Source organism: Stegostoma tigrinum, chromosome 36, assembly GCF_030684315.1.
Source record: "Stegostoma tigrinum isolate sSteTig4 chromosome 36, sSteTig4.hap1, whole genome shotgun sequence".
Classification (NCBI taxonomy): domain Eukaryota; kingdom Metazoa; phylum Chordata; class Chondrichthyes; order Orectolobiformes; family Stegostomatidae; genus Stegostoma; species Stegostoma tigrinum.
In genome coordinates, this window is record NC_081389.1 from 391,128 (window position 1) to 405,105 (window position 13,978).

The 13,978-nt window shown below is 46.4% G+C and overlaps 1 protein-coding gene across 1 annotated transcript in view; it reads left to right on the forward strand.

The window, feature by feature from the left end:
• The window catches only part of herc1 (HECT and RLD domain containing E3 ubiquitin protein ligase family member 1), a 339,275-nt gene that overhangs the window by 61,298 nt on the left and 263,999 nt on the right, over positions 1-13,978 (forward strand). Inside the window, exon 20 of the mRNA XM_059640184.1 lies at positions 6,680-6,794. Within this exon, the coding sequence (XP_059496167.1) occupies positions 6,680-6,794 (115 nt within the window). The remainder of the gene's footprint in view (positions 1-6,679; positions 6,795-13,978) is intronic.

Consider the following 13,978-nt stretch of genomic DNA (forward strand, 5'->3'; position numbering starts at 1 on the left):
AGACCAGTAGAGTCATGGAACTATACAGCATGGAAACAGATCCTTTGATCCAGCTCATACATGACAGACAAATATCCTAAATTAATCTAATACCATTTGCTAACATTTGGCCCATATCCCTCTCAACCCTTCCTATTCACATGCCCATCCAGATGCCTTTTAAATGTTTTAATTGTACCAGCCTCCACCACTTCCTCTGGAACTCTGAAAAAGTTGCCCTTTAGGTTCCTTTTCAATGTTCCCCCTCTCACCTTAAACCGATGATGTCTAGTTTTCGACTCCCTGAACGCAGGGAAAAGACCTTGGCTATTCAACGTATCCATGCTTGTCATGATTTTATAAACGTCTAATATGTCACTCAGCCTCCAGTGCTGTAGGCAAAGTAGCTCCAGCCTATTCAGGCCCTTCCCCATAGCTCAAACCCTCCAACCCTCGCAGCATCCTTGTAAATCTTTTCTGAACCCCTTCAAGTTCCACAGCATCCTTTTTATAGCAGGGGGACCAGAATTGCATGCAGTATTCCAAAAGTGGCCTAACTAATATTGTACACAGGTGCAACATGATCTCTCAACTCCTATAGTCAATGCACTGACTAATAAAAGCAAGCACACCAAACGCCACCTTCACTATCCTGTCTCTCTGCGACTCCATTTTCAAGGAACTATGAACCTGCACTCCAAGGCCACTCTGCTTATTAACACTCCCCAGATCCTTCCCATTAAGTGTATAGTTCCTGCCCTGATCTGCCTTTGTAAATGCAGCACATCGCATTTATCGAAGTTAAACTCCAATTGCCACTCCTTTGGCCTATTGACCTACCTGATAAAGGTCCTGCTGTACTCTGAGGTAACCTTATTCACTACACTACACCTCTAATTTTGGTATCATCAGCAGACTTACTAACCATACCCCTTATGTTCACATTCAAATCATTTATACAAATAATGAAAAGCAGTGGACCAGCACCATTCCTTGTGACACACTGCTGGTTACAGGCCTCCAGTCTGACAAGCAACACTCCACCACCCTTTGTCTTCTAGCTTCAAGCTAGTTCTGCATCCACATGGTTAGTTCTCCCTGTATGCCATGTGATCTAACCTTTCTAACCAGTCTACCATGAGGAACTTTGTCGAATGCCTTACTGAAGGCCATTTAGATCATGCCCACCTCTCTGCCCTTATCAATCCTCTTTGGTGGTACTTCAAAAAACTCGATCAATGTAGCGAGACATGATTTCCTCCACATAAAGCCATGATGACTATCCCTAATCGGTCCTTGCCTTTGTAAATTCTGTCCCTCAGGATTCCCTCCAACAACTTGCCCACCACCGATGTCAGGTTGACTGGTCTATAGTTCCCTGGCATTTCTTTATCTCTTTTCTTAAATAGTGGCACCACGTTATCTAACTTTCTGTCTTCTGGCACCTCACCTGTGGCTATCGATGATGGGGAAATATCTTAGCAAGGGGCCCAGCAATCATTTCCCGAGCTTCCCACAGAGTTCTAGGGTACACTTGGTCGGGTCCTGGGGATTTATCCAGCTTTGTGTTTTTAGACGTCCAGCACCACCACCGCTGTAATGTGGATGTTTTTCAAGATGTCATTTATTTCGCCACGTTCTCTATCTTCCATATCCTTCTCCACAATAAACACTGATGCAAAATATTCGTTCAGTATCTCCTCCATTTCCTGTAGTTTCAACATAGACAACTTTGCTGATCTTTATTGGGCCCTATTCTCTTCCTAGTTACGTTTTTGTCCTTAAGGTATTTGTAGAATCCATTTGGATTCTTCTTAACTCGAGTTGCCAAAACAGCTCGTGTCCCCTTTTTGTTCTCCTGATTTCCCTCTGAAGTATGCTCTAACTGCCTTTATACTCTTAAGGATTCATTTGATCTCTGCTGTCTATACTTGACATACGCTTCCTTCTTTTTCTTGATCTAAACCTCAATTTCTCCAGTCATCCAGTATGCCCAGCTCCCACCCGCCTTGCCCTTCGCCCACCTAAACAGGAATATGAGATAACAAGGTGTGAAGCTGGATGAACACAGCAGGCCAAGCAGCATCAGAGGAGCAGGAAAGTTTGACGTTGCTGAAGAAGGGTCTCGACCCGAAACGTCAAACTTTCCTGCTCCTCTGCTGCTTGGCCTGCTGTGTTCATCCAGCTTCACACCGTGTTATCGCAGATTCTCCAGCATCGGCAGTTCTGACTGTCTCTCCCAAACAGGAACATGCTGTTTCTAGACTCTCATTATTGAAGACTTCCCAATTTCCACTTGTCCCTTTACCTGCAAATGTCTGCGCTCAATTAACTTTTGAAAGTTCCTCTCTAATACCGTCAAAATTTGCCTACCTCTGCCTAAGAGTTTTAACTTTTATACCTGATTCTGTCATTTCCCATCACTATTTTAAAACTAATAGAATTATAGTCACTGGCCCCAGAGTGCTCCCCCACTACACTTCAGTCACCTGCCCAGTCACAAAAGTAGGTAAAGTTTTGCACCTTCTGGGTACATCCACAGACCGAATCAGAACTTTCTTCTTTGCACTTTACAAATTCCTCTGCATTCCAAGCCTTTAACACTATGGAAGTCCAGTCTGTTTGGGGGGTTAAAATCCCCTACTGTAACCATCCTATTATTCTTACAGATAACTGAGATCTCTCCTGAACTTTGTTTCTCAATTTCCCGCTGCCTATTGGGGAGGGGGGTGGGTCTATAGTACAATCCCAATACGGTGATCATCCCTTTCTTATTTCTCAGTTCCACTGAAATAACTTGTTATGTCATATTCCCAGAAATATCCTCCCTAATTACAGCAGTAATGTTGCCCCAATCAAAAAATGCCACTCCCCTTTCTCTCTTGCCCCACCTCTATCCTTCCTATACCTTCAATATGAAGCTGCCAATCGTGTCCATCTCTGAGCTACATCTCTAATCCTTATAATATCCCAGATCCATGTCCCCAATCATGCCAAGTCCATCTGTTAGGCCCCTTGCATTGAAATAAGTGGCATTTAATCTGTCAGCCCTAAGTGAAACTGGAGAAGGTTTCAGAGCTAGGGTGATTGTAAAATCCCTACAGTGTGGAAGCAGACCATTGAGTGTACACCGACCCTCTGAGAACATCCCACCCTATCCTTGCAGACCTGCATTTTCCATGGCTAATCCACCTAGCCTGCACACATCTGGACAGTATAAGGACAATCTGGCATAGCCAATCTACCTAATCTGCACATGTTTGCACTGTGGGAGGAAACCTGGAGGAAACCCACGCAGACACAGGGAGCACTTTCGAACTCTGCACAGACAGGAAATATGCAATCATTAAAGTTTAACAACTTATAAGTAGTCATCTAGACTATAAAAAGCAAGATGCCAGTCAGAACTTGAATTTGAGACTAGCAAGTTTGACACAGGTGGCTAGAACATCAGGAATCTGAGAAATCTCATTCTGGTCTTGACCAGCTCCTGAAAATCCGGTCCAAGTATTGGGTCGTAATTCTGAATTCCCTTCCCAATAGCAGTGTGGTTGTCTCCACTGCAGTGGTTTAAAAAGGTAGCTCACCTTCACCTCCTTGAGTATTTAGAAATGAACAATAAATGCTGGCTCAGACAGTGAAACCAGCATGCCATGAACAAATCAGAAAAGAAAACAAGGCATGGACAGAAACATCAGAAGTTTTTTGCAGGAAGTAAAATTGGTAGCCCTGTTTGAAGCTCAGTTTCAGTCACAGATTCGTGTAGTACACGAGGAAATTCAACCCACTGAGTGCACCAACCCTCCAAAGAGCATCCCACCCTGATCTAACTCTACCCTATCCCCCTAACCAGACATATACCATGCTGATCCACCTAGACTGCACATCCTGTGCACTTCAGGGCAATTTAGCATGGCTGATTGCTCTGGCCACATCTTCGAACTGTGGGCGGAAGCTGGATCACCCCAGTGGAAACCCACACACATTGGGTGAATGTGCAAATGTCACACAGACTGTTACCCAAAGTTGGAATTGAACTAAGGTCGCTGTCGCTGTGAGGCAGCAGTGCTAACCACTGAGTCACCATGCTGACCAACCTACAGCCTTCTCAATTATGCTCCCTAGTTGACCCTGCAATAAAGTGGAATAGCTCTTTTCTGTTCTCCCAGGCCATGCCCTGTAATGCTATACTTTCTAATTGATGGAAGGGTCCAACACATGAGTGCAAAAGATAATCCATCTTGGATGATCCCCCGTGGCCTGACATCAGTAGAGCAAAACTGGAATCGATGGGAATTAGGAGAAGCAGGAGATGGTTGTTAGAGGTCAGTCATCTCAACTTCAGGCGATCTCTGAAGTTATCAGAGATCAAGTTATCGAATATTTCCTGCTCATTTTTAATTTATTCCTCTCTAACCTGCCCTCCTTCCCATTGTTGTGCTGTGGACAGCATGCTCTCCACCTATCTTCTTTTCTCTCCATCTTCGGTCCGCCTCCCCCTCTCTCCCTATTTATTCCAGAACCCTCACCCCATCCCCCTCCCTGATGAAGGGTCTAGGCCTGAAACGTCAGCTTTTGTGCTCCTGAGATGCTGCTTGGCCTGCTGTGTTCATCCAGCTTCACACTTTGTTATCTAGCATCCTATGATGTGGTATTTGTTTGGAATGATTTCAGTTATTTCTTCCAAAGGATATGGGTGTTACTGGCGATTTTTCCGCAGTGTTAAGAGTCAACCATTTCACTTGGGTCTGCATCAAATGCAGGACAGACGTAATAAGAGTGACATATTTTCTTCCCTGAAGAAATGTTAGTGAATTGGATGAATTTTTGCCATCATTAATAGTATCATGGTCATCAATGTTGGCTGTACAGAAGTCTTCTTGCTTCTTGACACTTCTATAGTATATTCCCCAAGTTTTATACTGTAAACTGAGGAGGCTATCAGTACAGTATATTGTCTGATGTAGATTTCAGTTTGATACCAAGCTGCTTTTCTACTTCTGTATAAGGTTGCACTAATGTCTGATATCAAGGAAGAGTCATTTTACTCAGAATGATAACTCTCTCTTGACTCAGATGTTGCCAGCCCGGAGTTTCTCCAGCATTTCGTGATCTTGTTTCAGATTTCCGGCATCCACATCATGAATTACATTTGAAAGCTCGCTGGTGTGTACTGGTTATTATTTCAGAATGTTTTAGAACATAGAACGTTACAGCACAGTATCGGCCCTCAATGTTGTGCCGACCTGTCATACCGATCTCAAGCCCATCTAACCTATGTTATTCCATGTACGTCCATATGCTTGTCCAATGACGACTTAAATGTACGTAAAGTTGGCGAATCTACTACCGTTGCAGGCAAAGCGTTCCATTCCCTTACTACTCTGAGTAAAGAAACTACCTCTGACACCTGTCCTATATCTTTCACCCCTCAATTTAAAGCTATGCCCCCTCGTGCTCGCCATCACCATCCTAGGAAAAAGGCTCTCCCTATCTAACCCTCTGATTATTTTATATGTTTCAATTAAGTCACCTCATAACCTTCTTCTCTTGAATGAAAACAGCCTCAAGTCCCTCAGCCTTTCCTCGTAAGACCTTCCCTCCATATCAGGCAACATCCTAGTAAATCTCCTCTGCACCCTTTCCAAAGCTTCCACATCCTTCTTATAATGCGGTGACCAGAACGGTACACAATACTCCAAGTGCGGCCGCACCAGAGTTTTGTACAGCTTCACCATAACCTCTTGGCTCTGGAACTCGATCCCTCTATTAATAAGAGCTAAAACACTGTATGCCTTCTTAACAGCCCTGTCAACCTGGGTGGCAACTTTCAAGGATCTGTGTACATGGACACCGAGATCTCTCTGCTCATCTACACTGCTAAGAATCTTACCATTAGCCCTGTACTTTGCCTGGTGGTTACTCCTACCAAAGTGCATCACCTCACACTTGTCTGCATTAAACTCCATTTGCCACCTCTCAGCCCAGCTCTGCAGCTTATCTATGTCTCTCTGCAACCTACAGCATCCTTCGTCACTATCCACAACTCCACCGACCTTAGTGTCGTCTGCAAATTTACTAACCCATCCTTCTACGCCCTCATCCAGGTCACTTATAAAAATGACAAACAGCAGTGGACCCAACACCGACTCTTGCGGTACACCATTAGTAACTGATCTCCAGGATGAACATTTCCCATCAACTACCATCCTCTGTCTTCTTCCAGCAAGCCAATTTCCGATCCAAACTGCTATGTCTCCCACAATTCCATTCCTCCGCAATTTGTGCAATAGCCTATTGTGGGGAACCTTATCGAACGCCTTGCTGAAATCCATATACACCACATCAACCGGTTTACTCTCATCTACCTGTTTGGTCACCTTCTCCTTTTTGACCAAGGTCATAACATCCCTGGTCTTTCAAGGCTGGTGTAACTTGCCCATACCTACCCTTCATTCAGGTTCTAAACCCATGTGTCACTAGTTTGAAAACTAAACTCTCAAGAGATATTTATACATAAACATATCATGGACTTGTCATTGCAATGTTCACCACAGATAATAAACTTGGAGATTGTTCTGTTTCACAGCCATAACATACGCTGCCTTCAGCACTGAAAACAACTGAACCATATGCATGTTTTAATGTATTTTCTGCCATTATCTAATAAATACTTACTACCGTAAAATATATTTTCCAGATTGGGACAGCGCAATTCTTGGCAATGAGACATTGTTGGATACAGCTTCAAGATTTGTCCTTGCAGCTCTTTTAAAGCACACTGGTTTACTAAATCAAGTCTGTGGTGAAAGCAGGCAAGTGAAGAGTATTCCTTGTTTGTTTGTATGTATGTAACTGTCTGGCCTGAAACTGAATTTGGTGTGTTTTTTTTTGTCTAACTCTGTTAATTAATGATCTTGGCAACAATATACAGATGTGCTAAATTTACCAAGCTTCTTCAAATAATGCAGTGTAACTGAGACAGGGGGATGATTTTAAACTATTTTATGCAATCAGTTCATACGCAGGTTTGTTTGCAGGCAAGACCAAGTGTGCTATTTAAGTCTGGACTGGCAGCCAGGAGAAAATTGAATGGGAAGAGGGGAGAAGGAAAGGGAAGGTATTGAGCAGGAACAGGGTGAAAGGGAAGAGAAAAGAGGTGGGAGGGATTTGGGGACAAGAGGCCAACTTGTGTGTATGATTAACCTTCCACCTTTTTGGAGTTGGAAGAGAGGAGATTGTTTTAATGCTGCATCTCTGATCATGGGCTGACCTTGTATCTCAGTTGAGGAAGGGTCTTGGTTTCATTTTGTCAGAGACTATCCTAACACTTCCTCCAGGGAGTCTTAATGAAGAGCAAATTGATTTCCATACTCGGGCACAAAGGTAGAAAAGAACCATGAAGCAAATGAGTTTTACAAATTTAACATTGTGGTCTTTATCATCTCAGTTGGCAGTGTAAGTAAATAAAATATAACTCTTGCACATGTTCAATAGATGTGAAAATTTACTCAACATTTTTAAAGATGGCTGAATTTCTGGAGTTATTGGTGCCCTGGCTGAGGCGATAAAAGGTTGAGTGTCAGAGATACTGACACTCTGGTTTCTGATCCTGTATGAGGCAGTGCTATAGACAGGGACTGTCGTGTGTAATTAAAAGTGACTTGATGACAGGATACAGATTTCTGGGGAGTTATGATGACGAGTAAAGCACAATCCTAGAGAAACTCGCAACAGTTGGTCTAAGTATTTCTCACATCGTACCTCAGTTTCGGGAAGCACATGACTTGTTCTGCCCTGCTGTCAAGGACTGTCCAGGCAGGTGACCCCATTGTGGCAGATGTCAAACAATGAGTAGAAATAACAGTGTGGAGCTGGAGGAACACAGCATGCCAGGCAGCATCAGAGGAGCAGGAAAACTGGCATTTCAGCTCATGACCCTTCTTCAGAAATGGGGGAGGGGAAGGGGATGCTGAAATAAATTGGGGGGGTGGTGGGAAAGTGGTGGGCTGGTGATAACCAATAGTGGGGATTGGTCAGTGAAGTGGGAGGAGCAGATAGGTGGGAGAGAAGATGGACAGGTCAAGGAGGCGGGGATGAAAGGGGGGCTGGTCTTGGGATGAGGTCGGGGCTGGGGAGGTTTTGAACCTCGTAAAGTCCACATTGAGACCAGTGGCTGTGGGCTCCCAAGGCAAAATATGAGATGCTGCTCATCCAGTTTCTGGGTGACATCATTGTAATGCTGGAGGAGGCCCAGAATGGACACGTCCAGGGAGTAGGAGGTGGAGCTGAGGTGGTTCGCAACTGGGCAGTGTTGTCGTTTGTCTCGAACAGAGAGTAGGTGCTCTACAAAGCCTCTGAGCCTCCGCTTGCTCTCATTGATGTAGAGGAGGGCACATCGGGAACAGTGTATACAGTAGACCACATTAATGGATGTACAGGTGAACCTCTGTCTGATGTGGAAGGTTCTTTTGTGGCCTGAGTTGGAGGTGAGGGGGGAGGAGTAGGGGCAGTGTATCACCATCTGCGGTTGCAGGGTAAGTGGTGGGGCTAGCGGGGAGTGTGGAGCAGATGACGGAGTCGTGGAGAGAGCGGTCCTTAAGGAAGGCAGATAAGGGTGTACAGGGAAATATATCCTTTGTAGTGGGGTCACCTTTCAGGTGGTGGAAGTGGCAGAGAATGATGCATTGATTCCAGAGATTGGTGGCGTGATATGTGAGGGCAAGGGGAACTCTGTCTTTGTTGTTATTGCGGGGAGGGGGTGTGAGGCCTGAGGTGTCAGAAATGCAAGAGATGCAGTCGAGGGAATTTTCGACCACTGAGGTGGGCAAGTTGCAATCCTTAAAATACGAGGGCATCTGGGATGTTTGGGAGTGGTACGCCTCATCTTGGGAGCAGATGCACGGAGGTGGAGGAATTGAGAGTAGGGTATTGCGTTCTTGCAGGAAGGTGGGTGAGAGGACTTGTAGTCTAGGGAGCTGTGGGAGTTGGTGGGCTTGAAGTAGATATCAGTTTTAAGGCGCTTGCCAGAAATGGAGTCAGAGATCCAGAAAGGAGACAGCGCTATCCGAGATGGTCCAGGTGAACTTGAGGTTTGGATGGAAGATGTTAGTCAAGTGGATAAACTGTTTGAGCTGCTCAAGGGAGCACTAGGTGGTGCCAATACAGTCATCGATGTAGTGGAAGGCCAGGGGTGGGAGTGGGGGGGGATGTTGCGTATAGTGCCAGTGTAGCATGAGGAGCTTGAACAGTTCATCCACTTTACTAAAATCTTCCACCTTAACCTTAAGTTCGCCTGGACTGCCTCTGATAGTCTGTCTCATTCCTGAACCTGCCTGTTGCCATCTCTGTCTCCATCTCCTGCCATCTGCAATCTGACCCCACTACAAAGGATATGTTTCCCTCCCCACCCTTGTCTGTCTTCCGGAGGGACCGCTCTCTCCACGACTCTCTCGTCCGCTCCACATTCCCCACCAGCCCTACCACCCCTGGCACCTCTCCCTGCAACCGCAGGAGGTGCTACACCTGCCTCTACACCTCACCCCCATCCCAGACCCCAAAAAAAAACCTTCCACATCAAACAGATGTTCACCTGCACATCTGCTAATATGGTCTATTGTATCTGCTGTTCCCTGTACATCAGTGAGACCAAGTGGAGGCTCGGAGACTGTTTTGTAGAGCATCTACGTTCAGTTCGCGACAAATGACAGCACTTTTCAGTCGTGAACCACTGCAGCTCCCCCTCCCTCTCCCTGGACGGTGTGTCCATCCTGGGCTGCCTCCAGTGTCGCTGCGATGCTAACTGGAAACTGGCGGAACAGCACCTCATGTTCCGCCTTCGAAGCCATGAACCCAACAGTCTCGATGTGGACTTTATACTTTCAAAATCTCCCCAGCCTCATCCCAAGACCAGTCCCCTCCTCTCATTTCACCTCATTGACCTGTCCATCTTCTCTCCCACCAATCCGCTCCTCCTACCTCGCTGACCATTCCCCATCATTACCTACCTGCTATCAGCCCACCCCACCACCCCCATTTATTTCGGAGACCACTTCCCCTCCCCCATTTCCGAAGAAGCGTCCTGACCTGAAACATCAGCTTTCCTGCTTCTCTGATGCTGCCTGGCCTGCTGTGTTATCTCTGACTCTAGCATCAGCAGTTCTTCTTATTCCTCCTTAAGCAATAAGTAATTCTCTTGACAGTGTGTGGAGCTGCAGTTTTGTCATTAGTAACCAAACTTTCCCTGAGGCACCAGATTCAAAAATCTTTCAAGAATTGACTGACGTAGTTAAATGACAACCCCAGGTTGCCTGTAATTCTGAGACACTATCAGTTTTACTCGGCAATTCAGGAACCGGGGGAACAGTATTGGGGTTTTTGACGAGATTAGGACAACTGGCTGAAGCCTCTTAACGAGATGGTAATAGATTGTCTGGTATGTGGGGTTTTCTGACGTAACCATGCAAAACACCTGCTAGCTGATCCCAACTGGATTTCAAAATGTGCTACATTGGCTTTATCATTGGAAAATCCAGCAAGTGGAACATGTGATGTGCAAGGTATTCCGATGGAAGTGGACACCCCTAGCCATTCTGACTGAGCTTGGGGAAAACAACTTGAGTGCAGAACTTGCATACCTCACTCGGGGCATATTCTGATCGGAAGAACTGTAGGCTCACAGCAAATCTTCTAATCAAAGCCAAGCCTTGGCCAAATGTTTAAACTTTTCTACAGATTCCGGCTAGTAAGGCACTGTAATTGTCTCTGATAAATGGAATTGAGACAGCAAATAGCTGCTACTAGACCTAAGTTGAGTAAGAGAACACATAGAGATAATGGGAACTGCAGATGCTGGAGAATTCCAGGATAATAAAATGTGAGGCTGGATGAACACAGCAGGCCAAGCAGCATCTCAGGAGCACAAAAGCTGACGTTTCGGGCCTAGACCCTTCATCAGAGAGGGGGATGGGGTGAGGGTTCTGGAATAAATAGGGAGAGAGGGGGAGGCGAACCGAAGATGGAGAGACAAGAAGATAGGTGGAGAGAGTATATGTGGGGAGGTAGGGAGGGGATAGGTCAGTCCAGGGAAGACGGACAGGTCAAGGAGGTGGGATGAGGTTAGTAGGTAGATGAGGGTGCGGCTTGGGGTGGGAGGAAGAACAGGTTAGGGAGGCAGAGACAGGTTGGACTGGTTTTGGGATGCAGTGAGTGGAGGGGAAGAGCTGGGCTGGTTGTGTGATGCAGTGGGGGAAGCGGACGAACTGGGTTGGTTTAGGGATGCAGTTGGGGAAGGGGAGATTTTGAAACTGGTGAAGTCCACATTGATACCATTAGGCTGCAGGGTTCCCAGGCGGAATATGAGTTGCTGTTCCTGCAACCTTCGGGTGGCATCATTGTGGCACTGCAGGAGGCCCATGATGGACATGTCATCTAAAGAATGGGAGGGGGAGTGGAAATGGTTTGCGACTGGGAGGTGCAGTTGTTTGTTGCGAACTGAGCGGAGGTGTTCTGCAAAGCGGTCTCCAAGCCTCCGCTTGGTTTCCCCAATGTAGAGGAAGCCACACCGGGTACAGTGGATGCAGTATACCACATTGGCAGATGTGCAGGTGAACCTCTGCCTAATGTGGAATACCCAAGACATTTTCCCATCCCCACCCCTGTCTGCTTTCCGGAGAGACCACTCTCTCCGTGACTCCCTTGTTCGCTCCACACTGCCCTCCAACCCCACCACACCCGGCACCTTCCCCTGCAACCACAGGAAGTGCTACACTTGCCCCCACACCTCCTCCCTCACCCCTATCCCAGGCCCCAAGATGACATTCCACATACTGCATCCACTGTACCCAGTGTGGCTACCTCTACATTGGGGAAACCAAGCGGAGGCTTGGAGACCGCTTTGCAGAACACCTCCGCTCAGTTAGCAACAAACAACTGCACCTCCCAGTCGCAAACCATTTCCACTCCCCCTCCCATTCTTTAGATGACATGTCCATCATGGGCCTCCTGCAGTGCCACAATGATGCCACCCGAAGGTTGCAGGAACAGCAACGCATATTCCGCCTGGGAACCCTGCAGCCTAATGGTATCCATGTGGACTTCACCAGTTTCAAAATCTTCCCTTCCCCAACTGCATCCCTAAACCAGCCCAGTTCGTCCCCTCCCCCCACTGCACCACACAACCAGCCCAGCTCTTCCCCTCCACTCACTGCATCCCAAAACCAGTCCAACCTGTCTCTGCCTCCCTAACCTGTTCTTCCTCCCACCCATCCCTTCCTCCCACCCCAAGCCGCACCCCCATCTACCTACTAACCTCATCCCACCTCCTTGACCTGTCCGTCTTCCCTGGACTGACCTATCCCCTCCCTACCTCCCCACCTATACCTTCGCCACCTATCTTCTTTTCTCTCCATCTTCGGTCCGCCTCCCCCTCTCTCCCTATTTATTCCAGAACCCTCACCCCATCCCCCTCTCTGATGAAGGGTCGAGGCCCAAAACGTTAGCTTTTGTGCTCCTGAGATGCTGCTTGGCCTGCTGTGTTCATTCAGCCTCAGATTTTATTATCCTAAGAGAACACATAGGCTGGTATCCAGTTCAAAGTATGGAATGCCCGCATAATCTGGTTTGAAACAGGAAAATTGCTTAGTAACATCAAAATCAGAACCAATTAAGGTAAACGTCTGGTTAAGTGGTTATCCGGTTCTAATGGCGGCCAATAGTAGCGCAGCTGTATCGCTGGACACGGTACCAGTTTTTAATGAAATGTGCCCTGCGCAACTTTTCATAAGACCTCAGCAGGCTGAGAACCTGTACGAGGGAACTTCTTTGAATCAAGGGAACAACTTCAGTTCTGGTCTTGAAGGAAAAGCAACTGGTTCAGTTACCAGTGATCGTAGTAAAAGGCTGGGCCCCAGTCTTAATGGGGTAAAATTGGTTGTGAGAGATTCACCTAGATTGGCTCAACATTTTTCAGTTAGAAAATGGCTGCCTGGCTGAAGTCCCAATTAGATACCGTTAATCGTCTTGGAAGGTCTAGGGACTATCCAGGAACTAGAGATATCAGCTCACGGTAGACAGCATTTGCTCTAGGAGTAAGAGTCACTGTTCCAAGCATAGATTGATGTCAAATACTGGCTAAACTCCACCAGTGCCACCAAAATGAAGATGTTGGGTAAAGGTTAGGCCTGATGGCCAGGCCCAGATCCAGACATAATTGCACTGGGGAAGTGTCAACAAGGTCAAAGGTTGCTCTCAGCAGGCCCCCCACGTTCATGGGAGTGGCCAGTTAAACCACGGATTCAGTGGCATGTTGACAGTGCAGGTACTTTCTTGGGTTTTTAGTCTTGGTAGTCGCCTATGCAAAGTGATTAGATGTGCATAGAGTCCATTCATCACACACTGGGATGATATAGAAAAGCTGCACACATCTTTTGCAACACACTGAGTCCCATAAATGTTGGTCACAGATAATGAACTTTTTTTTTAAACCAGCGGGGAATTTGGTTATTTCTTAGAGTTCAATGGAATTTGACATGCAAGGCCAGCTCTATACCATCCATCATCCAATGGCCTGATTGAAACAGCGATTTGGATTGAAGAAACCACCTACATACTCTCTCAAAATGCCTAGCTGTCGATGTTCTTGTTTGATTATAGGACCACCCAACATGCAACTATAGAGATAGCTCTGACAGAGTTCCTAATGGGTAGAAGATTCTGGGCCAGGTTAAATCTGATCTTCGTAGACCTGGTTGGAGGCTGAAACAGCATCACAAACTGCAGTGTTGGACACAAAACTCTGCCAAGTGCGAGAGAGTGATACAGGGGATGAAATATGGTGCTAGAATCATGGAACTGGCTTCACATGGCTAAGAGACATGGTTGACATAAGGCAGATATAAAGTCCTGAATAAATATGCCAACCCTGTGAAGGCTGCAAATTCTCAAGCAGAATTGCACTTCAGAACTGTCAAAAATACTGCCAGAACCTGTGGATTTACCA